The following is a 27,146-nucleotide window of genomic DNA, read 5'->3' as shown; positions in this document are numbered from 1 at the left end:
GCATAATTTAATGTTTTAAATTTAATTTAACTCGGAATGCAAATGATGAAAAAGTTTTGGTATGTTTGTCCTCCTGTAGTTTTTGGTGCTTTATCGGTGTTACCAAAATAAGCACAGAATTCAAAAGGTTCTATCTGATGGGGCTTTTCTGAGTTGAATCTGAAACCAGGAACTCCATTAATAAAAAAAGTTAAAACACTCTGAGTTGGTGGGGGAATTTGGGGCATCTGTGGTGCCGAGGCTGAGCACCAGGATAGCTAATCGGCCAGATCTATGCAACAGACAACCTCCTCGTTTGGTCTGATCCCAGACAGCCTGGGTGTGTGGAGTATTGGGAAGTCCCTCACTCCTTTCTCTCTGAACACTTAAAAATGAGATTCAGAGAGAGAGAAGGCACAGAATGATATGGTGAGAAGATAAGTAGAGGAGGGTTGAATCATAACAGCTGGCCCTGTTCAATGTTCCCTCTCTGTATGGTATCTGTTTATTGTTTGTTGTGTTGTTCAAAATGCTTATAATTTCTCCACCCCGGCCCAGTCACATCAATTTCTGCACAGGAGTTAAAATCACATTCTGCTCGGTTCTGACTCTGCGTTCTTCCCTCCTTTTTCTGTGCTTATTTCATGCTGAACGATTTCCTCCAGCCTTCTTCCATTCTTTCTTTCCTCCTTCCTTTCCTTATTTTCTCTTTCCCTGTTTCTTTTGCCTTTTCTTGCTGATGAATCAATCCTCCTCCCCTTTCCGTGCAACCCTTGTTTGTCTGCTCATGTAGGTAGGAAATTAGTTGTAGCCCAAGAAGGACTGTAGACATTTTTTTCCGTATTAGAGAGACACAGTTGGTTAATTAGCTTGAGGGGAACCACTCCGCATCAAGCATGAGGTAAGGCAAGGAGGCAAGCCTCCGTGAACTACCACAGCCAGTATGGAGATAGAATCTGTGGTGCTGTTCTGCACCACACTCTAGCCATCTAGCCAACTGAGCTAACTAACCCCCCAACATCTCCTCGTGTAAGACTTTGTCAATTTCTCTCTACCCATCTTGCTTCCAAGGCCTTGTACAATGCAGTCTGGAAGGTCACAGGCCTAGGCCCTGAGTGTCACTGAGCAGTTACCGTGTCCTTTGGTTAGTTCCCTGATCCTTACCTCCTTTTCCTCTCTCCTGCACGTCCTACCAACTAGAGTTCTATGACCACCAAAAGAATTGGCAGTATCTTAAACCTATGCACAAAAAATAAGCCCTGAGTGATCCCTGAGGCATTGGAAAACTTGCAAAAAGGATTTACAAGGATAATACCAGAATTTAGAGGATATACATGCCAAGAAAGGTTGAATGGGTCGAGGGAGTGACCTGATAGAGGCCTTTAAAATTTTTAAAGGAATTGATAGGGTAGATGTAGAGTAAATGTTTCCAGTTGTCCTAAATTAGAGGTCATATATATATATATATATATATATGTACATAAAGTAGTCGTTAATAAACTAATAGGGAATTTGAGAGAAACCTTTTTGCTTAGAGTGGTGAGAATGCAGAATGCGCTACTACATAGAATAGGTGAGGTAGACAGCATAGATGCATTTAAGGGGAAGTCAGATAAACGCATGCCGGAGAAAGAAATAAGTTCTGTTGGTCGGGTTTGCTTTAGAGAGGTGGGAGGGAACTCGCATGAAGAATAAAACACCAGCTTAGACCATTTGGTCCAAATGGCATGTTTCTGTGCTGTAAGCTTGGTGTGACTGATGAATATGAGCAAAAGTCAACAGCCAGAGACTTTGAGCAGAGTTACAATAAAATAAAAGGCCGTCGCTACAAATAATGACTCAAAGTGGTGAAAGATGCAAAAGATGTTGCAAAAGCATCAGGAGTATTGCAGAACTGATTTCGTAAATCCCCATGTTTCTTGGGATGTACAATTTTGTTTAGTATACTGCAGTGATACTAGAGAGGCACAGCAAAAGGAACGACCTTGGACACCTAATTTATCAGGAGCATCTCCAGACACTAGAAATGTTTACACAGGAGAAAAGAACTGTTGGAGATCTTAGATATTTCAGATCCTAGTAGTTTGATTAAACTGCAGCCTATGATGTGTTTGACAATATTACAAAATCTATGATGGACAACAATTGTTGGGGCGGTGGGGGGGAAGGGGCGGCGGGGGAGAGAGTGTGGGTGGTGAAGCGTTTACCACAGTGGGTGTTAAATTTATCAAATGGGTATCAAGGGATATGATTCACGTGGAGTTGAGGTACTGATCAGCCAATGATCAAATAAAATGACAGAGCAGACTTGAGGAGCTGAATGGCTATTCACATTCCTTGCCTACCCAGGGAGACTGTGGAGGCAGATAGTGTTGTTAAATTCAAATGGGAATTGGATAGGTATTTGGTAGAGATGGGGACTGAAGGATTTTAGGAGGTAGCGCAGAATACAGCATATCTGAACATTGGTCCAATTAGGTGGGCTGTAATTATCATGTTCTGTAATATTCAAATCCTTCTACAAATTGACCTGAGATGCAGCATATTGCGATTAGTATGTGAGTGCATCTCCCCCATCCCCTTAAAGAGAATAACAGTGGGGAGGAGGAGCAAACAGAAAGGTGAGTGATAGTGACAGAGTGTGTAGCTATATATTTTGATGTGGTTTTGGAGGGAGTAACAGGGTTATGTTGGAGTCATCATTATCAAAAGGAAATCAAGCTCTAATAAAGGTCACACTTGAGCATTAACCTGTCTTTCTCTGCTGTGTATTTCACATACTTTAGCTGTGAATTTCTCCAGTAGCCAAACCCAGCTCCACTAGGCAGATTTTGTCAGGAGTACAGTGGGGCAAAAGCTGCTCTCAGGAAATTCCATACCTTTCTGTTTGTGGAAAAAAGCTACCCAATGATTGGAAGCAAACCTTTAACCTGTTTGCATAACTTTCCTCCATTTGCTATTTCAACAGCAACTTTGCATTCTCATGGCGTTCCTTGCTTAGAGCGTGATGCCATCCCATTGTCGTTTGTGGGATCATAATGTGAGGAATAATTTTTTTAAATTTAAACACTAGGCTTAAAGGGACAAATTGAGGACATGTTGCATAACCTTGGCTTCTATTCCCTGGAGCAGGGAAGGTTTTTTGTTGGATAGGGATATCAAGGAATATGGAACGAAGATGGGTGAATGGAGTTGAGGTACAAGATCAGCCACAATCTAATTCAGTGCCAAAGCAGGTTTGAGGGGCTTGTGGCCTATTTCTGGTTTGCCTCTATTCGTGCACTGTACATTCATGATTCCAAGAGACACAAAAGCCTTTCTCTTTTCCTTTCCTTCCTTGTGTGTTAACTATGGCTCAGGGGTCGTGCTCTCACCTCTGACTCAGAAGGTTGTGTGCTCAAGCCCCACTTGAGCACAGGATCCATGCTGATACTCCAGAATATCTCTCTGTTGAAGGTGCTGTCTTTCAGATGAGATGTTAAATTAGGACTGCCCTCTCAGGTGGGGATAAAGATACTATGGCTGGAGTCCTGGCCAATATTTATCCCATAGCTAATTTGACTACGAAACGTTAACTGATTTCTTCTCCACCGATGCTGCCAGACCTGCTGAATTTTTCCAGGTAATTCTGTTTTTGTTTTGGATTTCCAGCATCCGCAGTAGCTTTTAGCTTTTTGTTTTTATTAATTTGACTAGAGTGTCTGATTATTTTTCATGTAAATTGGCTGCTGCATTTTATCCATTACACGAGTGACCTACATTGGCTACAAAGGCTTTAGGACGCCCTGAGGTTATGAAATACTGGTTCATTCTTTCCAAGGATGTTCTAGAAGGCCTATTATCTCTTTTTCTAGTTACACATAAGTATCTTGTCTTCTGCTATTGGGAATGGAGGTGGGGGTAAGTTTGCTTCCCCTCTCATCTGTGGCTATTGTGGTTGATTGGAAACAGGAAAGCTGATATTGCAGAACATGGCTTTTCTTAATAAACAATGTGCCAACCTTCCAATGTTACTTACTTTCCTTTCCTCTGGTGTTGTGGCTTTCAAAGGGGAAGCTGACATGTGTTTGTGTCTCAGTTTGATGCATCACCAGCAGTGTAACCTGTTAGGGTTTGAAGATGGCTTGGTCTAAAAGGGGGGGAAGAAAGGGAAAGAGGTAGGGAAGGAGAAGGGAGAGGAAAAGGAAGCAATAGGGGAGAGGAGAAGACAAAGTAGAGGGGAAAAGGAAGAGGAAAGCAAGAAGGAAATGTGGATGTAGTTTTCTTCACCTCTATTCCGAAGACATGAGGGTTAATCCAGTGTTTGCTCTATTTTAAGAGGCAACCTTACTCTGGGGCAGAGATGGGGCCAGAATACTGTTGTGCAGATTTCCACAGTTGGGCAAGGCTTACTCTTGGGAAGTGCAGAACCACTGATCTTTTTCAGTGGTGCCATGATTACCAGCTTTCCTCACTCAAATGTCCATCCTTCAGATATGAGGCTGTACAATAACTCTGTTACAGGCCCAATTAAAAAAAAAATGGGCAGATTTGGAGATTTGACTGTATCCAAGTTTTTGCTTTTGTTAATCATTTAGCTTAAAGACTGATTGATGAGAAAAGTTGGATGAATCAAATTAAGTTGCTGACTTGATTTCTGTTACTTTCAAGTCATAAAATTGATATTTCATCTGTATGTAGCGTTATGACTGTTCCAAGCAGCTACATGTTAGTATCTCATATATTCCACAATGACCGTCCCCCACAACGCCTAGTCCCGCTGAATTTAAAACCCTTGTTTTGTTAGAAACTTTGTTGTTATCATCTCAGATTTGCCTCATCTTGACTCCGTTGGTAGAACCCTGGCTTAGAAGGTTATAGATCCAAGCTCTGCAGTTGGCTCTGAGGTCATGATCTGCAGTGTTACAGATCCCATTTTTTCCTGTCTGCATGTTGAATTGGATGTTAAAGATTTAAACACTTTTGGAGATGAGTAGGAAGTTCTGATGGAAGGAGATCCAGTGTCTGGATCAACAACCTGATAACTTTGTAACAAGCTTTGGCAAGCAACGGAAATATATATTCCTATAAGACAAAGAATATAGGATTTACTAGTTGAGAAAAAAATCAAAATCTATTTGGCTATCTGCCATCCTGGTGGTCCGATGATACAACAGTAATGAAAACGTTGACTAATTATGGCAATCTGCCTTTTATCAATTAGTCTACTATCCAGATTAGGAAGACTCCAGTGGTGGGAAACTCTGGGAGCCTTTTGTCCCCAGCACTTACATTATGCCGCACCTCAAATTAGTCATAATCTGTATCCCAAAACATTATTTTCTGAAAGAAATGTCTAATTTGCATACAAATGGGTTCATACTAGCTGCTTTTGCTATCACTTGGTAGGGATCTGTTACTGTTCATTCAGGGAGACCAAATTGCTGGGAAACATGCACTTTTACATGCCTATTGTAATCTGAAGCTATGAATAGTGATGTCAGAGGCTCCAACTTTCTTTCCATCACATGGCTGACCATGAATCTCTCCCACCTGCCATTGGTGTATGTTGGAAGAATTTGCGGATTGATATTTAATCTCTTGTTATGAATGCACCTTCCTTCACCATCAAGCCCTGGAGTGGGACTCCAACCCAGAACTTCTGGATAGCAGGGAGGCTACTCACTGTGCCACAAAACTTCCTCCACTACCTCGTATCAAAGTGCTTTTGTTTTAAATGTTTAGTGGTCAAGTTTGTATCTTTGGACATTTCTAGCCATAAAAAGACCCAAAGGTGAGGCTAAAATTGTATAGATGGAAGGCAAACCACTGCATTGGCCAAAAATGGACATTGCATTGCAGGATGACAGGTAGAGTACAGGGAAATGTGCATTGCTAAATCTCAATATGCAAAGCTTGTCAACTTCGGACTTTGTCACTCTCCAATTTGTGTTAGAGAGATTGATAAGAAATAGTCAAATCTGAGCTGACTGTTGCAGTTCACCCTTTTTATAAAAATAACTTTAAATCAAAAATCCATTCTTTTGGATAAGATGAGAACTGATATTATTCAGGAAAAGTTTTTAATTCTCCTATTCTGGCTACCGTTTCTCCCTCAACTAAAATGAACAGATCACAGATTAACTGGTCATTAATCTTACCCCTGTGTTGGGATGCTGATGTAACAAAGTGGTTGCCATTTTGCCTACATATCAACCATCGCTGCATTTGAAAAGAAATAGTCCATTTTTGTGAACATCTTTGAGGCATTTCAACCTGCTGAGGCAGTAAGTAAATGCAAGCACCTCACCTCTTAAATTGAGAAACCTAGGTCCAAGCCCAGAGTGCAGGATACCACCAAGGTTCGAAGAGTAGGAGAGAACATGAGACTAGATCAGAAAATGGTGATTTAAATTTGGCACCTCTAAAACTTGGAGATTGCCATACATGCTGTGCAAAGCTGAAAACCTCACAAAAGTTGACTAAAAGCTCCAAAATAAAGGCCATCACAACTACAAGACATCTGGCATTTCAAGTAGCCACCACCAACTCTTAATAGTCTTGGATATAGACCTACAAACAAATGCCATTGCTTTATGATCGAATAAGTTAAAATGTTGTTTTATTGCATGGAATTCTAGAATTTTCACTGGTTGTTTTGGTATCAGGCTTCATGATTTGGATTATTTTCCTGTGAAAAACAAGACTTAAAAGTTTTGCCTATGATATGAAAACAAGCAGTCATGCTGAGAGCGCAGGGCACATATGCTGTTGTAACTAAAGCTGTATCATTTGTATTGATCAGAAAACGTAAGGTACACATAATTCATTAGTTTGCACTGTTGAATCTAAAAATGTGCAATTTTGTTTCTGTGACTTTTGAGCATGACAAGAAAGAAGTTTAAATAGGAAGATGGATGGAAAACATGGCCACAGTAATAGGTGTTTAAGGAGACTTTTGAAAACAGGCAGAGTGAAAGAACTGCAAGTTTTAGCCGGTGTAGGAAAGTTTGGCACAAGACAGTCACTCAAAGTGGCAATTTTCATTGGTTGGATTCCAGAGGATTGTGGATAATATGGCCATTGGTTATTTTCCCTGAAACCTCCCCAGAATGAAATCTTTTCAAAATTACCAGGGAATTACCCTGTGGACCTTTATCCATACACATTCACTTCTTCTTTCGAAAAACCTTCAAAATTGGAAAACAAAAGGGACAGCAACAAATTGCATTTATATAGAAACATAGGCTGGGATTTTCCAGTCCCGGCAGACATTGTTGTGGACAGGATGGGAAAATTTTCCTCAGAATTTCCTATCCCTTCCGTGTTGATGGCCGCTGCTGATGGGACTGGAAAATCCCACCCGTTAACAAAGGAAACCATTCCAAGGTGTTTCAGAGAAGGATAATCGTTCAGAAATGGACACTCAAAAAAAAAAGGCGATATTAGGAAGCATGACAAAAACCCTGGTCACAGAAGTAGTTTTTCAAGAGGGTTTAGAAGGAGCAGAGGTTTAGGGAGAGAACTTCAGAGCTTGGGGCATAGATGGTTGAGGCACGATGGTGGGATAAGGGAGGTAGGGGATACACAAGGCCAGAGCTGGAGGAACACAGAGTTTTTGAGGGACTGCAGGGCTGAAGGAAGTTACAAAAACAAGGGAGGGTAAGGCCACCGAAGAATTTGAACATGGGACATATGTAAAATGAATACAATCTTAATATTGAGATACAGGGCAGATAGTCGGGCAGACCCAGATGCAGAAGTCTCGCCCCCATTTTTTTGACAGATCGCATTTTTACCAACAAGGGACAGTGGGTAGGATGTGAATCGCACAGGCGGGAAACCTGAACTTAGGACAATTTGAAAATATTGCTGAATTCAAATAAACCCCATTGTCGCTTTTCCAAGGGTCTTAACCCAAAGCATGGGAGTCATGAATCTGTGGAATATGCATAAATGCTCTTGAAGGGCAGATAACATCTGTTAAGGGCCTTGGTTTGAGGTTATTTAAATCTTCAGTCCTTTAAACATGGAAAAAAGCAGGTTGCAGCTATCAATTTAAGAAAGCACTGGTTACTGGACTGCTTTGATTGACAGCCATCTGGTGTAGCTTAGGAAAAGCCATGATCATCTGTTCCTGAAGTTTCAATAGAGTACATTGTTGATATTTCCCCAAGTTGTCATTATGAATGCTTGGCTAAGTTTCAAAAGCTCAAAAAGCACATTTCAGCAGAGGGGCTGAGTTCACTTCCTGATTGACAGTTTAAGAGGCTATTAAAGGATTAGCTGTGCTTGTGGTTATTGAATAGATGTTTGTTCTTATAATAGATTGACCACTTGAGAGGATTTAAAATCTTCGAATGAGTTTCCTGAATAAGAGGTTTTTTTTATCAAGTGTTTATGAGCTCTATTAGTTTTTTTAAATCTCCATATGGCTGTTGAGGTTTGCCCATATTGGATATGGAGGTGGCATGCCGGTATGAAGGGGCAAGGGGGTGGGTGGGGGAGCATGGGTTGGAGTGGAGGGCATGGGATTGGCTGGTGGGTGAGGGAGTGAGTGTGGTGAGGGCTAGCGGGTTTTAAAACAGCATTTAAAGGAACTGGAACAAAGTCCCAGAGAGCTTAGGCAGGCCTTCTGACCTCCCCAGCTCAACACTTGCCTGCCCCTGTGGCCACCTCTGATCTGCTTCTAGGGTGGGTGGGCTCAACTCGATTCCACCCCTGACTCTGAGCAAAACTTGGGTTTGACAAGACCCTTTATATTGAAGCAGTTCTGCCAAGGCAGGAAATATCCTGACTCGAGCTATGCGCCTTGCGAGCGAAAATCCAACCCATAGTTTTGCATGTCTGACTTGTAGCATTGTAATTAGAAAGTTATGGGTTCAAGGTCCATTTCAAAGGCATAATTAAATTAAAACAAAAATTGCTGGAAAAACTCAGCAGGTCTGACAGCATCTGTGGAGAGAAAGACAGAATTAACGTTTTGAGTCCGTATGACTCTTCATCGAGTCATACGGACTCGAAACGTTAACTCTGTCTTTCTCTCCACAGATGCTGTCAGACCTGCTGAGTTTTTCCAGCAATTTTTGTTTTTGTTTCAGATATCCAGCATCCGCAGTATTTTGCTTTTAACTTAATTAAATAATCTTGTCTGACCCTCCAGTGCAGCACTGAGGAAGTGCTGAATTGTCGCTGGTTCCATCTTTCGGGTGAATCATTAAACTGAGGGCACATCTGCACCATCAGTAGATGTGAAAGTTCCTGTGGCAGTAGTGGAAACGAGTTATCCCAGATATCGTGGCTAAAATTTATCCCTCAACCATCATTACAAAGCAAATAATATTATAACATTTCTGTTTGAGGACCTTGCTCTGCACTAATTGACTGCCATATTTCCAAAACTGCAACACTTCAAATAGTGTTTGAGTGTTGGGAAGTGTTTTGGGATGTCCTGATTGCCCCCTTGGTCGTATTTACCATTTAAAAAGACAGTGCTTCTTAAGAAAGCTGTCCAGTATTGAGATTTTTTTGAGCTGCCTATCAGATCAAAGTGCATGCTCATTTTCGTGCAGGTTTATAAGAGTATTGTTATTGTAAAGATTTTTATGCTTTCTGAAATACTGAAGTAACGATGATGAGATGAGAAATTTTCTGATCTCAGGATGTGGGCAATGTTGCAAGACCACACAAAAAAAACCTCCTTGAACTAGTGTCGTCATGAGTGAGTGGCTTGCAATGTGTCAATCATTTATTAATAGAGTTGGGTAGTGAGTGGTTGTGTTACTGGCCTTGTAGTCTAAATGTAAGGGCATTGACTTGAAACTTTTGTTTCTGTCTTCACAGATGCTGCCTAACCTGCTGAGTATTTCCAGCATCTTCTGTTTATATTATAGATTTCCAGCATTTGCAGTATTTTGATTTTGTAGTAATCAAGAGGTCTGGGCTAATAATCCACAGAACTTGAATTCAAATCCCACTGTGGCTATTTGAGAATTTGAATTCATATTTTATAAAAGCTCGAAATAAAAAGCTGGTGTCAGTAAAACTAACCATGAAGCTTGTCAGATTGTTATAAAAATGCAACTGATTCATTAATATCCTTAAGGGAAGGAAACCAGTCGTTCTTAATGGAAGAATCCTCTGGACTTGAAACGTTAACTCTGCTTCTCTCAAAGGTGCTGCCAGACCTGCTGAGTTTTTTCAGCATTTTCTGTTCTTATTTCAGATTTCCAGCATTCGCATTTTGTTTTTATAACCAGTTGTCCTTACCCAGTCTGATCTGCCCTCTGAAGTAGTCTCGTAAGCCACTCAGTTTGGACAATGGTGTGGCCAAAGTAGATACATTGATTGAAGTAACTGTGAAGCGTTTTGGGGTGTCCTGAGAGTGTGCTATAGAAATGCAAGTTATTTTCTTTCTTCACTTGGTCTTACTAAGCTACATGTTGCTGCAGGCCGTATCCATCCCTCGAACTTATTCCTGTCCTCTTCTCCAATGTCAGTGGCTGCCCCAAGTTCCTGAACACCAGCTATTTGCTTTCATATAGCATCTCTAATCTTGGAATGAAGTCAGAAAATTAATTTTGCAACAAAAGGCTGTGGATGTTGGATCAGTTGAAATTTTCAAAGCCGAGATAGGTATTTGTTGAGTAAGTCTGTCAAGGAATGTGGCAAAAAAGGCATATAAATGGGAGTGAAGATCAGACCAACATTGGTTTCTAATTGAATAGCGGAACAAGCTTCAGGGGCTGAACAGCTTACACCTGGTCCTATTACCCAATGAAAAAAAAACATTCCAAGCACTTGAAAGAGATGCAAGAAAAACAAGCACTGCACCAAAATGGGAGATGTTAGTTGGGAGGACCAAATACTGGGTCAAAGTGGTGCATTCTTAAATGAGGAGGGAGGATGGTTGGAGAGTCAGAGAGGGCTGTGGAGGGATTTATAGAGATTTGGCGTAGGGAACTGCTAATGATGAAAGAATCAGTGGATGAAAGTCAGTTGACAGTGGGTGAGCAATCACTTTGCCCCATTATTACTCAAAAGGTTAAATTGAAAATGAACCTTCCAGTGCAGTATTGAGTCATACCAACAAAGAAGGTCCCAGCGTTTAATCCCCAGTCTATGATAAATTATCTAATCTCAATCTGGGGCATAGTTTGAGGGAGGAGTACAGGGAAAAGGCAGGGGAGTGGGTCTAGCTGAGTTGCTGTTGCAGAAAGCTGGTAAGGACTGAATGGCCTCCTTTAGTGGAGGAGCATCAACAGCAGCAGATTGGAAACAACCACAACCTGTAACCTCATGGCCTGGCATATCCCCAACTCTACCATTACTATCAAGCTAGGGGATCAACCCTGATTCAATGAAGAATATTGCCAGGAGCAGCACCAGGCATACCTTAAAAATGAGATGTCAATCTGGTGAAGCTATAACACAGGACTACTTGCATGCCAAGCAGCGGAAGCAGCATGGGATAGACAGAGCTAAGCGATCCCACAACCATTGGATTAGATCTAAGCTCTGCAGTCCTGCCACATCCAGTTGTGAATGGTAGTGGACAATTGAACAACTCACTGGAGGAGGAGGAGGCTCCACAAATATCCCCATCCTCAATGATGGGCGAGTCCAACACATCAGTGCAAAAGACAAGGCTGAAGCATTTGTAGCCATCTTCATCCAGATGTGCCTAGTGGATGATCCATTTCGGCCTCCTCCTGAGGTCCCAGCATCACAGAAGCCAGTCTTCAGCAAATTCCATTCACTCCATGTGACATCAAGAAATGGTTGAAGGTACTGGATACTGCAAAGGCTACGGCCCTGGCGACATTCCGGAAACAGTACTGGAGACTTGTATTCCAGAAGTAGCTGTTTCCCTAGCTAAGCGCCAAGTACAGCCATAACACTGGCATCTACCCAGCAATGTGGAAAATTGCCCAGGTATATCCTGTTCACAAAAAACAGGACAAATCCAACCCAGCCAATTATCGCCCCATCAGTCTACTCTCGATCTTCAGCAAAGTGATGGAAAGTGTTGTCGACAGTGCTATCAAGTGGCATTTACTCAGCAATAACTTGCTCACTGGTGCTCAGTTTAGTTCCGACAGGCTACTCAACTCCTGACCTCTTTACAGCTTTGGTCCAAATATGGACAAAAGAGCTGAACTCCAGTGAGAGTGACTGCCCTTGACACCAAGACAGCATTTGACCAAATGTGGCACCAAGGAGCCCTAGCAAAACTGAAGTCAATGCGAATCAGGGAGAAAACTCTCTCCACTGGCAAGAGTCATACCTAGCACAAAGGAAGATGGTTGTGGTTGTTGGAGGTCAGTCATCTGAGCTCCAGGACATCGCTGCAGGAGTTCCTCAGGGTCGTGTCCTAGACCTAACCATCTTCAGCTGTCTCATCAATGACCTTCCCTGGATCATAAGGTCAGAAGTGTGGATGTTCACAGATAATTTCACAATGTTCAGCATATTTTCAACTCCTCCGATACTGATGCAGTCTATGTCCATTTGCAGCAAGACCTGGATGATATTGGAGCTTGGGTTGATAATTGACAAGTAAGTTTTCTGCCACACAAGTGCCAGGCAATGACCATCTCCAACAAGAGAGAATCTCTTGACATTCAATGGCATTACCATCGCTGAACCCCCTAGTATCAACATCCTGGGGGTAGCATTGATCTGAAACTGAACTGGACCAACTATATAAATGCTGTGGCTACAAGAGCAGAGGCTGACAATTCTGCAGAGAGTAACTCATCTGCTGACTCCCCAAAGCCTGCCTACCATCTACAAGGCACAAGTCAGAAGGATACTCTCCACTTGGATGATTGCAACTCCAGCAACACTCTAGAAGCTCAACACCATCCAGGACAAAGCAACCTGCTTGATTGGCATCCCATCCACCTCCTTCAACATCTATTCCCCCACCACTAATACACAGTGGCAGCAATGTGTACCATAAATAAGATGCACTGCAGCAACTCACTAAGGCTCCTTTGACAGGACCTCCTAAACCCGTGACCTCTATCACCTAGAAGGACAAGGGCAGTAGATGCATGGGAACACCTCCATCTGCAAGTTCCCCTCCAAACCACACACTATCCTGGCTTGAAATTATATTGCCATTCCTTTAGTGTCGCTGGGTCAAAATTCTGGAACTCCCTTCCTAGCAGTACTGTGGGTGTACCTGCATCACATGGACTGCAGCAATTCAAAAAGGCGGCTCACCACCATCTTCTCGAGGGCAATTAGGGTTTGGCAATAATTGCTGACCTAGCCAGTAACGCCAAAATCCCATGAAAGGATAAAAAGAAAGGTGTCCACACGAACATCCACATTCTGTAGCTGCCACACATCACCTGCCCTGCCATCTTTATAGCGTTTAATTAATTAATTACTGGTTAAAGTTAATGTCTCTATTTTTGCCTTTGCTTATATTATTATTTCAATAAATGTTCTACCTAGCCTGATTACATCGTTAAGATAAATAGGAAACACCCACCAGCCAATCTTATAAGCTTTACTACTACTAATAAAACCTTACAATTACTAAAATTAGCTGAGTTTTGAAAGGTAGATGAGAAAAATACTCGCCAACCAAGCGACAACCTGTTTTTCTGTGATGTTACACTTTGATTTTTCTCAATGTGTTCGGTCCATGGCTTTTTTAGGTGCTGCAGGCTGCCTCCAGGTCCTCCTCCTCCTCCTCCTCTTTTAGATGCTGCTGTCTGTCTCCAGGTCCTCCCCTCTCTTCTTTTAGGTGCTGCAGTCTGTCTCTGGGTCCTCTTCTCTCCTTTTTTAGGTGCTACTATCTGTCTCTGGGTCCTCCCTCTCCTGCTCTTTTAGGTGCTGCTATCTGTCTCCGGGTCCTACTCCCCTCCTGCTCTTTTAGGCGCTACTGTTTGTCCCTGGGGCCTCCTCTCTCCCATGCTTTTAGGTGCTGCTGTCTGTCTCTGGATTCTTCTCTCTTCCACTCTTTTCAAGAGTGAAGGAGATGAAGATGTTCAAGAGGCCAGGATTGGAGGAACACAGAGTTCTTGCACGGTTTTGGATGAGTTCAGGTTCACGCAGACCTGTGTTTCTGGGCCCCATCCATTTAGCTCCCTCTATGCTGCGTTCTCGGTCAATTTGCATTAGCGGAGAGGGTTTATTGTCGGTCACTGAGCAAAATCCAGGACCATATTTGGTATCAGGGTGAGGGTGATTTACAAGGTGTCAAGATCTAATTTTTCAGTGCTGTACAGTACGTGGGGCTTCACAATGATGTCCAGTACATGTGACCTAATAGGATGAAATTAATCTTTTCCTTTTATTTTTATTGTTTGTTGTATCTGGATGCAACAGCAAAGCTGCATTTATTATCTATCCCTAGCTGCCCTGGGGGTATTGACCACATCCTGTGGGACTAGAGCCACATGTAGGTCAGACCAGATAGGGGTGACAGGTTCCCTCTCCTGAAGGACCATAGTGAGCAAGTTAGGTTTGGTCATTTATTTCCTGGTGCCTTTCAACAATTTGCAGATTATTAAATTCAGTTTCTCAATTTACCACAATGGAATTTGGACAGGCCAGTGCCATAAATACAACATTACCACACCAAATCATCTATTAGTTTTGTCACTTTTCTACCTCCTCCTTTCTCTGTCTAACACTGCTGGCTGGATATTTTCCTGTGATTTGCATTGCCAGGCAATGTTTTGAGTTCCACCCTGTGCTCAAGGTGATGAGATCAGTCATCCGTAATTGACAATTACTCAGCACTGTGCTCTGAACAAAGCACACCCATGTTCTTTTCTTTTATTCTTTCATGAAGGTTGGGCATCGCTGGCAAAGCCAGCATTTGATGCCCATCCTTAATTACCCTTGAACTGGGTGGCTTGCACAAGGCAGTTAAGAATCAACCACATTGCTGTAGATCTGGAGTTACACGTAGGCCAGACTGGGTAAGATTTCCTTTTCTAAAAGGCGCTAGAGAAACAGATGAGTTTTACAACAATCTATGATAGTTGTCATGGTCACTGAGACTATTCCAGATTTATTAGTTGAATTGTTAAATTCCAGCTGTGATGGTGGGATTTGAACCCATTTCCCCAGAACCTTAGCCTGGGCCTCTGGATTAAGTGACATTACCACTACGCCACTGCCTCCCTTGTACAGAGACAGAATGGATGGCGAGAGATGCATATGAGTGGCATGTGAGTGTTTGAGACCAAGGGCAATGGGCAGGAGACTTTGATTAATTGACAAAAAGAAAGGAAAAGAGTGCAAGGGGACCAGGGAAAGCAAAATAGATGGAAAGATAAAGGGAGGGAGAGTGAGAGAGAGAGATGTCTAGCAAGGGACAAAGTGGCCTTCATGTAAGTCTCCAGCACCAGAATCTGCATTGGATCTACCATTTGATTCTTGCCAAAATCATAGAATAAGGCTGTTTCGGCTATGTTAACTGTGCCAGCTCTTCGGTAGTGCTATCCAATTGTCAGTCAAATTGGGTTTTAGTTCTTAGCCAGTCTGCACAGGCCCACTATGTACTTTGATATCACTGAACTTTACAGACTTTCTCCACACATCAGGTGATGTAGTGATAATGTGACTGGGCTAGTAATCCAGAGGCCCAGGTGAATGCCCTGGGGACATGGGTTCACATCCCACCATGGCAGCTGGTGGAATTTAAATTCAGTCAATAAATCTCTGGTCTCTTAATGGTGACCATGAAACTATCATCGATTGTTGCAAAAACCCATCATGTTGACTAATGTCCTTTAGGGAAGGAAACCTGCTGTCCTTACCCTTATCTGATCTGGCCTGAATGTGACTGCAGACCTTTTTCCAGGTATTTTTGTTTTTGTTTTTGTTCTACAACAATGCAATGTGGTTTAATCTTAACTGCCCTCTGAAAGGGCCTGGCAAACCACTCAGTTCAGGGGCAATTAGAGATGGAGAACAGGTGCAGTCCTTTTAATTGTCAGCGATGCTGACATCCCATGAAAGAATTAAAAAATATAAAGCATCTGGTCCACTGCCCATGCTATGTTCTATGTGGGCCTGATATCAACCAAGAATAGAATGACATTGGCTGAAAATCCACAGCTATTTCCAGTGAACCACTGTCATAACTTGGCAGCTGTCTCTACCATATTTGCTGCAGAGGAAAACAGTGGGTGAGAAGGTGCAGGATTTGCTGGTGTCTGTTTTCTCTGGGCTGTATTGTCGGCCAGCAGAGTTTCCCTCTTTGCCTTGTCTCTTCCAATGCCTCTCCACACAGTCAGATTTCAGAGGTCACAGCCGTCGGCGACTGAATCCCAGTTGTCTGTGTCATTGTCTGCCATTCTTCATATCTCGCTTGCAGGTGTCCTTATAGCAGGGGTATGGACGCCCAGCAGACCCTGACCCTGTGGCTCTTTTTTGTAGAGGAGGTCTTTGGTTTTACAGCCATCATCCATCTGATGAATGTGGCTGAGCCAGGACAGATGTCGTTCGCTTTGTAATGAAGGGAGGGTTGTACAAGGCACTAAATAGGCAAGAGAATGGAACTATGTGAAGAGCTCTTCAACAGAGCTGTCAATGGGCCTAATAAGGATAGGGTACGAGGATAGGATGAAGTGGAGAACTTTTCCAGAAAACTTTCAATGGACCTAATGGAGATAGGGGATGACAATTGGATGAAGTGGAGCACTCTTGTACAGAACCAGCACAGACACAATGGGTCAAATGTGCTGCAAAATTCAAGAAATCTGTCTTAAGCTTGTGCCTAGAAATCAAACTTAGAAAGCAAGAAAAACTTGACATCCCCAAAAATGCCAAAGCTCAAAAGCATCCCTGTCCAGGCCAGGAACTACCCATGGACCAGCACAGCATCAGACCATTACACCAGGACATCACAAGCAGGAAAGGGTGAGCTGCCCATGCACTCAGCCAGCAGGATGGACGGGAAGCCAATGTACTCCATTATTCCGTCATCTAAAAAGTTAAAATGTACCCTGTAGAGTTTCTGTTTGGCCTATTAAGGATGCATGCACTCTCCCAATAGGGATAAATGTCACCCGCAAAAGCCCAGGGATCTAATTTTCAGGAAGGTAGAGGTAAGACTTGATAACCTCCCCCATCAGCTTTCACCAGTGTATAGTTTGCCAGAGCAGATAGGGCCTTAGTTTAAATGCTCCTCTAAAAGATGGCACTTTCAAAAGTGCTCCTTCAATACTGCACCTATGCGGGCCTGGATTATGGGCTCCAATTTCCGGAGTGGGACATGAACCCATACCTTCCTTACACAAGTGAAAGAGAAACCACTGATCCAAGGTTGATAATTTCAAAGGTAACTTTTTACAAATGTTGTACTGATCCAATTACTTTGAGTAGCCTACAGTTAGGCAATTAGTTAGATCCAGATTGGATCTAGGTACAGATTGTAAACTGAGAAAAGGCTGATTCTGTGACTGTTTTGAACCATAATAAATCAAGCAGTGACTGCTTGTCCGATTACTGTCTCATTAGAAATGATGGCAACAATATAAGAATGTCATTTCGACCATCGGACTCTTTTTAAAAAAAAAATGAATCAATAGTCAGTTAATTGCCTTATCCACCATTTAAACTGAGGTCCTGTCTTACTGTGCACATTGATTGCTGTGTTTCCTGCATTACAACTGTGACTACATTTCAAAAGTACCGCATTGGCTGTAAAGAGCTTTGGGAAATCTGTGGTTATTGAAAAATGCCATTGTTTCCTTTTATTTACAAATCTGTTCCACACATGCAGACTTGGCCGTTTAATTTTACCCTTATCTACTTCAGTTGGAATAAAAAAATTCTTACAGCTGCTTCTGTGTCTTTGACGCCTTTAAAATTTTGAGCACCTCTATTAAACCTTCCCTTAATGTTCTCTGTCCTGAGGAGAACAATCCCAGTTTCTCTAGTCTCTCCATATAACTGAAGTTGCTAATCCCAGGTATCATTCTGGAAAATCTCCTTTGTACCCTATTCAAGGCCTTGATATCCTTCCTGAAGCATGGTGGACATAATACTCAGGCTAGGGCCTAATCAGTGATTTATAAAAGTTTAGTATAACTTCTATGCCTTTTTATTCTAATGGCTCTATTTATAAACCCAAGGATCCTAATAGCTGTTTTAATAGCCTGACCAACTTGTCCTTCCACCATCAAAAGTGTGATGACCATGTGAGTTAGAAGTCTCTTTGTGTCTGCGTTATCCATTCTCACTGCGACTTAAAGTCTTGCACCATGTTCTTCTCTATTAAGTGTGAGCAGTGATACAGTGGTAGCACTTTCCCCTTGAGTCAGAAGGTTGTGGGATCAAGCCCCACTCCAGAGGCTCTTGAGGTTAGGATAGTTTATGCTGTTTGACTCTGAATTAAGTTCCCTCTAAATGAGCCCCAGTACATAATTATAATATAATTTATAATAATTTCACATTTCCTGATTAGTTTCTGTGATTAATCTTCAACTTCCTGGTGTCTGTGATGAAACTGCCCCTCACAACCTAAGCTTGTGCTCTGCTGCCCTTGTGTATCTGAAAGTATTGTTTTTGGTTTACTTTCTCTGCCCTATTAAATGCCTGTAAAGTCCATTTAGAGCCCCCTCTTACATACCAGACTCATTGCAATGTCTGCATCCAAGTTGACCCCAAGCTAAGCTTCTGACCGTTTCTTGTCCATCACAAAGTCAGCCAACTGCCAATGAAAGCAGAATCAGTGGAAATATTTTACAATAGGTATGTATTTGGTTGATTGATAGAGCCCACAGGATAGTGGTATTGGGATTAGCCTGGAAGAATTTTACCAGTGAGATTCAACAGGGATCTGTTTTCGGACTACTTTTGTTCAATATCTTTTTAAATGGTTCGGAGCAAGGTATCACTAAATGCGAAGATCATACAAAGCAAATTAAGGTGGTAGACTCCAAAGCTGAGCAGGATCACTACAAGGGAACTTGATTATATTTGATAATTGGGCAGACTGGTGGAAGATGATATTCAATGCAGAGAAATGCAAATTACATCACTCGTGAACAAAAAATTCTGGATGAGTGCTATTACCTAAATGGGAGAAAATAACACCCAATGAAAATGAAAGAGATCTGGGAATCCTGTTTGATGGTAAATTGAGGTAGCAGCTTCTCTTCCTCTAGCTCCATCCAGTGCACCTTGAAATTCTCTCCAAAAGACGCTCCAACTTGGACAATATCAATGACGGCCCATCTCACAGGGTTCCAATCTTGTCTCCCAAGATCCCATTCCCCTGGATTTCCAAATTTTCACTCAAGCACCAACTCACAAGCACGATTTCAGGTCTTTGGCCATGCCAAAGCAGAACGCTACTGCTCCAAAGGGATACCTTCACCCCAGCGGCCCACAGCTTCTAAGTCACCAATCTTCTGCTGCCTTCTTGAATCTTCAGGGCTTCTCCCGAGCCCTCTTTGATCACGAGGGCTTTTCCTGAGCCCTCTTTGCTTAAGGTCTGCTCCCTGCAGCCCATTTCCTGCTTGGAACCGCTTTCTCTGCTGTTCTCTTTTTAACTTAACTGGGACTTCTTCCTGTCCCTGTACCCTGTCTGGGACTTTTCTTTTGGGACCTCTCCCTGCCACTTACCTGGTACACTTCTCTTCAATGGCACTCTGCTCCCAGTCACATGATCCAGGTTTTCATGCCATTTTCCTTTATGCACTGGTGTGCTGGGCCGGTCCTTGGCTCAAAGAATTCAAAATGCCGAACTGCGCATGTGTACCCCGCTCTGAGTCTGTCAATGGGCGGAAATGCTGAGGTCTGTCGGGACTTGGAGTTTCCCGATCTCTGTTCTTGACTCCAAGGTAAGTCTGGCTTTCATAACAGTATATAACACTGGGCACCTTGTGAGATGCAGATCATGCTTTTTTGCACTAATGCCAGATTTATACAACAAGCAAACATGATTTAAAATTGAGATTTGTGCTGCTGGATAAGCGGAACATACTTAAGATTAGAAAGTTGTGCATGGGTAGAGATGGTGGTACAGTGGGGAAGCAGTGGCGTAGTGGAAATGTCACTGGGCTAGTAATTCAGTGGCCTAGGCAAATGTTTTGGGGACACTGGTTCAAATCTCACCAAAGTAGCTAGAGGAATTTAAATTCAATTAATAAATCTGGAATAGGAAGCTAGTTTCAGTAATGGTGACCATGAAACTATCATCGATTGTAGTAAAAACTCACCTGGTTCACTAATATCCTTTAGGGAAGGAAGTCTACTATCCTTACATGATCTGGCCTACATGTGACTCCAGATCCATAGTAATGTGGTTGACTCTTAACTACTCCCTGAAATGGCCAAGCAAGCCACTCAGTTCAAGGGATTGGGGACAATTAGGGAAGGGCAACAAATGCTGGCCTTGCCAGCGATGCCCACATCCCATGAAAGAGCTGAAAAAAAAACAATGCAAGTTATTTGAGAGCAAATTGTTTCAGCTATGGCTCAGTTGGTAACACTTTTGCTCCTGACTCAGAATTTTTTGGCTTCTGCATTCTTTAGCATAAAAGTCCAGGCTGATGCTTCAGTACAGTACTGAGCGAATGTGATCTTTTGGAGGAGACGTTAAACAGAGGCCCCATATACTATCTCAGGCAGATGTAAAAGATCTGATAGTTATCCCTGATGTTCTTACCAATATATATCTTTCAATAAACATCACAAAAACAGGTCATCTGACCATCACACTGCTGTTTATGGGAGGTTGTTGCGTGCAAATTTGTTGCTGTATTTTCTACTTTACAACCGTGACAACACTTCAAAACTACTTAATTAACTGTAAGGCATCTGGTGGTCATGACAGGTACTGTATAAATGCAAGTCGTTCTTCTTTCATTGGGTAGCTGTTGTGCCATCATAAGATGGCGTTTATATAGCTGTGCACCAGATTTCTTGGGAGCTGTCATGATGCTTTCATACTGTTGACTGTTCAGCATTCCAGACATTTTCATCCTAGGAACCAGGTTTAAGGGTTGGTAGGAGACAAGGGCAAGAGTGCTCCCCCCGCCCCCTCACCAAACTTGACTCATCACACCCGTGAGGAGCCCCATCAATGAGGTACGGGGCGCTCCAGTGAGAGCCACATGACCACCAGGTGTGTCATCAAGTAAGCCATGATGTTGTGCTTCAGGTGCCTAGATAAGTCTAGAGGTGCCTTTGTTACTTGTCAGGAGGATGGCCAGAATCATAGTGGTGTGCTGGCTGGCAGTTAGCTTAACATCTGTCATTGGGAAAATGTTGGAGTCTATTATAAAGGATGTAATAGCAGAGCATTTAGAAATGCATAATATCATCAAGCAGAGTCAGCATGGCTTCATAAAGGGGAAATCATGCCTGACAAATTTATTGGAATTCTCTGAGGAGGTAACAAGCAGGATAGATAAAGGGGAACCAGTAGATGTAATATATTTGTATTTCTAAAAGGTGTTGGATAAGGTACCACACATAAAACTACTGAATAAGATAAGAGCCCATGGTGCTGGGAGTAGTACATTAGCATGCATAGATGACTGGCTAACTAATAGAAGACAGAGAGTTGGGATAAGGGGGGTATTTTCAGCATGGCAACCTGTAACTAGTGGAGTGCCACAGGGGTCAGGGCTGGGGCCACAATTATTTACAATATATATTAATGACTTGGATGAGGGAAAATGAATGTGCTATTGCCAAGTTTGTGAATGACACAAAAATAGGTAGGAAGGCAAGTGGTGAGGATGACACAAAGGGTGGGATTTTCCGCACCCGCCCGCCACCGAGATCTTCCGATCCCCCGCAAGTCAAGGGTCTCCTGGCTGGGGGCACCGCCTCGCCTGTGGTGGGTCCTGCCTGCAACGGGGCCACAAAATCCCAGCCAAAGAGTCTACAGAGGGATACAGACAGGTTAAGCGAGTTGGCAAAAATGTGGCAGATGGAATATAATGTGGGAAAATGTGAGATGATGCACTTTGGCAGGAAGAATAGAGGAGCTGAATATTATTTAAATGGAGAAAGACTGAAGAAAGCTGCAGCACAGAGGGATTTGGGGGTCCTCGTGCATGAATCCCAAAAAGCTAGCATACAAGTTCAGCAGGAAATAGATAAGGCAAATGGAATGTTGATTCTTGTGCTATGCATGAAGGCCTTGGAAGACTAAGGATATGAATTAGTTGTGGCAAAGTAGCACTCTTGAAAATCACCTTACTTAGTCTTCTCATATATTAGTCATGGATGCAATAAAGTCAGCATGTGTGTCAGAGATATATTTAACTCTGCCAGCAGCCATCTGCAAAATCACTGTCCATCTCCAATTGAGAGGGACACAGATGTGTCACTTATTTCTATGGCACCTTCCTCAGCATCTGTTAGCGGCACCTTCCTCAGCATCTGTTAGCTGCACAATGTGTGGCAGGGCAATCTTTAGTCCTCCGCCTTGTGTTTTGAGATCTCTTCTCCCACGAAGGGCAAAAAAAATCAGACTGCGAGTGAGTGATGGTCACTTATTCACTCTGGGTGCAGTACATTGGGTGAGGGTGACCATCAGACATATGCATCACATTGCATAAAGATTGAGTGAGTGGCAGCTGTTAATGGATACATGGGGAAGGGAGGAAATGCAGAGAAAGTGAAGGCTGGGTGCTGCTGAAAATTAACTGAGTGTGAGGAGTGATGTGATGGAGTACACTTGGCAAGACAGCATGAAGGTAGGAGGATTTGCATCACATGTGAATCAATAAATATACTAATTTTGCTGACCTAGTTAGGTCATTAAACCACTTCCTCCATTAGATCCAAGACCAGGGCACAGTGGTTCTGCTGCACATCTCCTCAGCCACTTCCAGCCATGTTACATTGGTGAAAATAGCAGTTTTCTTCCTCCCATTGTGGGAAAGGTATATCCCTTCTACTCCTGGCTGCACCCAGCAATAATTCAAGGGAAGCATCATTGAATCTGGATGCCGCCTTTGCTGTTTGTGAATCCATCTTAGACCGCTCCTGGCACTTCCAAATTTCATATCTACATTGGCCCCATCAAGTACAAATTAGAGAAACTGACCTCTTGACTTTACTTCCAGGCTTTGCAATCACCCCATCCCATTCAGAACCCCCTTTACATTAACGTTTCCATTGCTTTCAACCATTGGAGATTTACATACCTCATGTATGTATCTAATTGTAGACTAATTGATAGAAATTAATTACTCCAGTGGATGCTTGATCATTGAATATATTTAAGGCCGAGATAGTTAGGTTTTTGGTCTGTTGGGGAATTGAGTGATATGGCTGGGAAAGTGGAGTTGTCAAAGATCACCAATGATCATATTAAATAGCAGACCAGGCTCGACATACTGTATGGTCTTCTCCTGTGCCTATTTCTTATGTTTTTATGATTACTATGATTAGTCAACAACTCCACGATCATTGTATCATGCAACTACCAGGATGGTGGAAGGAAAATTAGATTGATTTTGGTCTTTTAGGCTGGATATAGTTCATCGAGTAATTCTTACGTCTTAAAAAGTTAGTATCTGTCAGAATACACAAACATAAATTTCTTGACCAGGTCCAAGGAAACATGCCGAGCATTTAGAAGCATTTTAATGAATACATACGGCATGATAAGACCTCACCCATTTTTACAAGCTAAAAGTAAAGTATTTAGCAATCTCTGAGCAGTAACATGCTACATGTGTCAGCAACAAGAAATCAGATCGGGTAGGCAGGTGCTAAATGGGAGTGAATTGGACCCCACCCAAGATTAATGCAAAACTAAACCAGTTAATCAGCCATCCTGAGGTGACAATAAACAACCCAAACAGAATGCTGGGTTATATTGCCAGATGTGTTGAGGTCTGGTTCAGTGGTTGGGGCCCTGGTCAGGGCACTAGAGTCCTCACAGAATTAAGATAGCACTATTCGATCACAATGAAGAGGAGAGCAGCAAGGCCAACGCATGATATAAGGGGTACAGTACTATAGCAGTTGTGTTACTGGACTAGTAATTCAGAGGCTTGCACTAATAATCTAAAGAATGTGAGATCATAATCACACCATGGCAGTTTGAGAATTTGTATTAAGTTTAAAAAAAATCTGAAAATTAAAACCTGGCACCAGTAAAAGTCACCATGTAGATGTCAGATTGTCATAAAAACCTACTGTCCTTTAGGGCAGGAAACTTGATATTGTTACCCAGCCTGTCCTATGTGTGAAGTCTACAAGCAAGCCTGAGTAGGAATTCAACTCCTGAGGAGATGGTGGAATTAACTTAATTCTTGTACTTTCTTTTCAGAAGGATCCTCACTACCTGCAGCAATGGCTCGAAGCTTTTGTCACTTCCTTCGAACGAATTATTGACGTCAGCTCCTATGAACCACTGCAGCGAAGGTGAGTTCAACAAGTAAAATATCTTTGGCCCATCTAGCCTACTGTTCAGAAACCTCTCACACCCCTTTTTATTAGGTTTATGATTATCCATTCCTCAATGCCGTGCAATGGTAATAACGGGCCAACACATTAAGAGACGAGCACTAAGTCATGACTTGTATTCACTTGAGTTTGGAAGTTTGAAGGGTGATATAATCAGGGTGTGTAGATGATATATGGATACAAAAGGATAGATACAAAGGAGCTATTTCCGCTGGCGGGAAAATACAGAACAAATGGGCAGAGTCTTAGAGCTAGGCTACTCAGGAGTGAAATTGAGAAGCACTTCTTGTGGACCAATGGTAGCGGAAATCTCGGACCTTCAACAAACTGTAGATACTAGGTCAGTTAGAGCTTTCAAGACTGAGAGTTCAATTTTGTTATGCAAAGATATCAAAAGTGGGTAAATGGAAGCGAAGTGTAAACCTAGACTATGTACTCAAGTCTCTGAATTGGTGCTTGAACCCATAACCTTCTGATACAGGTGAGTGTACTGCCACTGAGCCAAGCACTGACAGCTCTGAAGGCACAAGAGAGAAACACTCAATTGACAGATTGACTGCAGTTGTATTGATAAAATAGAGGAAGAGTGGGATAGAAGAGAGAGAGAGGAAGAGTTGTCACAAAGAAGAGGGTGTGCCTTAGCTCTCTGATAAAGAGGTGAGCAATCTATTGAGTTTCCCCGATTATCTCGGGATGGTGGTTACGAGCCCAGTTAAGGTTGCTCTGTGTCATAGTGTAATGGTGCAGCAGTACACCAGGCTTGCCACTGTATAAATTAAACTCCTGAGACTTAGTTCAGTAACTCTTCACACCCACTCCGCCTCTCCTCCTACTAGGTAGCTGTGCTTGAGATTTGACTATGATTTTCATGGTGATTTTGGAATTCCTCCGCGCCCCCCCCAGCCCCCGATCATGCCATTCCCCATTTAAAAAATAAAGTTTTGCATTTATATAGTGCCTTTTATGACCTCAGGATATCCAAGGCGCTTTATAGCCAATGAAGCACTTTAGAAGTGTAGCCACTGTTTTAATGTAGGAAAGGCATCAACCAATTTGCACACAGCAAGTTCACACAAACAGTAATGTGATACTGAGATAAAAGCAAAAAACTGCGGATGCTGGAAATCCAAAACAAAAACAGAAACAGAAATACTTGGAAAAACTGAGCAGTTCTGTTGAAGGGTCATGAGGACTCGAAATGTCAACTGTGCTCTCCTCCGCCAATGCTGCCAGACCTGCTGAGTTTTTCCAGGTATTTCTGTTTCTGTTTTTGTAATGTGATACTGGCCTGATAATTTGTTTTTAGTGCTGTTGAATAAGGGATAAATGTTGGCCAGGAAAACACAGATAACTCCCCTGGTCTTCTAAAAATAGTGCCACGAGAGAGCAGACAGGGCCTCGGTTTAATGTCTCATCCAAAAGACAGCATCGTCAACAGTGCAGCACTCCCTCAGTACCACGTGGTGTGTCAGGTTATATTTTTCTGTTCAAATCTCTGGAGTGTGACTTGAACCCTCAACCTTCTGACTCAGAGGCAAGAGTGCTACTAACAGAGTAACAACCGACATTTTTTAGTTTCAATAAAGGCAAGTTAGAACTGGGCCTGAGGTCACTTGAGGGACCTGAGGTGGCTTGACAGGCCCTGTGGCCAGGCATTTGCATATTTTGAGGAAATATTTGACCTGCTGTTGCCATCGTCACAAAGTGGTATGGTTGAGATTGAGATTACAGCATTAGTGTTGCTGTTGTGTTGTAAAGTAAAAATTAATTGAGAAACCATGGGATTTTAAAAAATTCTCTCAATTTTTTAAATGATAAAGTAAATATGTTATTAAATTTTGATCCACAGAATTGAAGGTGCAGGGACATAAATGTTTTTGATTCTTGCTGGGTCAAGGCCTGATCTGATTAACGTTTTGTTGCCATGGTTTCAGTCCGCTGTGTTTTCTTGTTCCAGACCTGAAGAGATGGCTGCAGAGATTCCACTGTTGCCAGGCAATGTGCTTCAAGTTCTGAGCCAGCAACTGAGTCAATGTGTACAGAGATTATCCACTGAGGAGGCCGAGGCAGGCCTTGGACAAGCGCTCCTCCTGATAAAGTTTCTCATTATTATCTGCAGGTGCAAACTATTCTCATTATTTCCTTTCTTAACTGTTACGTTTTCAGATTTTATGTTTAATATGTTTCTTAGCCAAAGGATTGGGAGTTGGAGAAAATTTTGGCAGGGCTACCTGTGGCTAAGATGAAACTTTTCTTGCCCCAAGATTTCAAGGGCAAGTTACACTGCGTCTGCTGTAACTGTCCTGGTAGCAGAGTTCAGGGAAGTCGAGGAAACAGCTTGCTGTCTGCTTCCGTGGTCTTGATCTAATGAAAAGCCTGTGGAGGCTAGAACATGAGGGAATTAATTAGAGAGAGTCCTCCCTAAAAGTAAATAATGTCCTGTAATTTAAACAGGCTGTCTGTGGGCACAGCTAATTCACACATATAATGATGAGATAAATGACTAGTTTAATTGTTTTTTGACGTTGTTGCTGGGCAATGAATGTTGACTAGGCAATGATATACTAAGTTTCTGATCTCGCAGCAATCACACAATGGTTAATGTGGGAAAGAGAAACAGCACCTTAGTTTGGTAGGCATTAACTTCCTGAAGTTGAGGTTAAGTCATGGTGCTGGTCAATGCAGAAGGATCTTTACCTAAAAACTTAGTCCATGCTAAATGTGATCAGAATCAGGTTTTTCCGTGTTTTCCCCATTCTTTTTCTTAGGGT

At 42.4% G+C, this 27,146-nt stretch overlaps 1 protein-coding gene across 4 annotated transcripts in view; it reads left to right on the top strand.

The window, feature by feature from the left end:
* The window catches only part of nbeal2 (neurobeachin-like 2), a 258,464-nt gene that overhangs the window by 56,805 nt on the left and 174,513 nt on the right, over positions 1–27,146 (top strand). For 3 of the 4 annotated variants that reach the window (XM_078540854.1, XM_078540857.1, XM_078540856.1), the window contains exons 2-3: positions 24,239–24,333; positions 26,333–26,494. In XM_078540854.1, coding sequence (XP_078396980.1) covers positions 24,239–24,333; positions 26,333–26,494 — 257 coding nt within the window. The remainder of the gene's footprint in view (positions 1–24,238; positions 24,334–26,332; positions 26,495–27,146) is intronic. The other variant, XM_078540855.1, reaches the window with a different exon arrangement.

Source organism: Cetorhinus maximus, chromosome 4 (genome assembly GCF_964194155.1).
Source record: "Cetorhinus maximus chromosome 4, sCetMax3.hap1.1, whole genome shotgun sequence".
In the NCBI taxonomy this organism is placed as follows: Eukaryota; Metazoa; Chordata; class Chondrichthyes; order Lamniformes; family Cetorhinidae; genus Cetorhinus; species Cetorhinus maximus.
The sequence above is the reverse complement of the archived record's forward strand: the minus strand, read 5'-3'. Positions and strand labels throughout refer to the sequence as shown.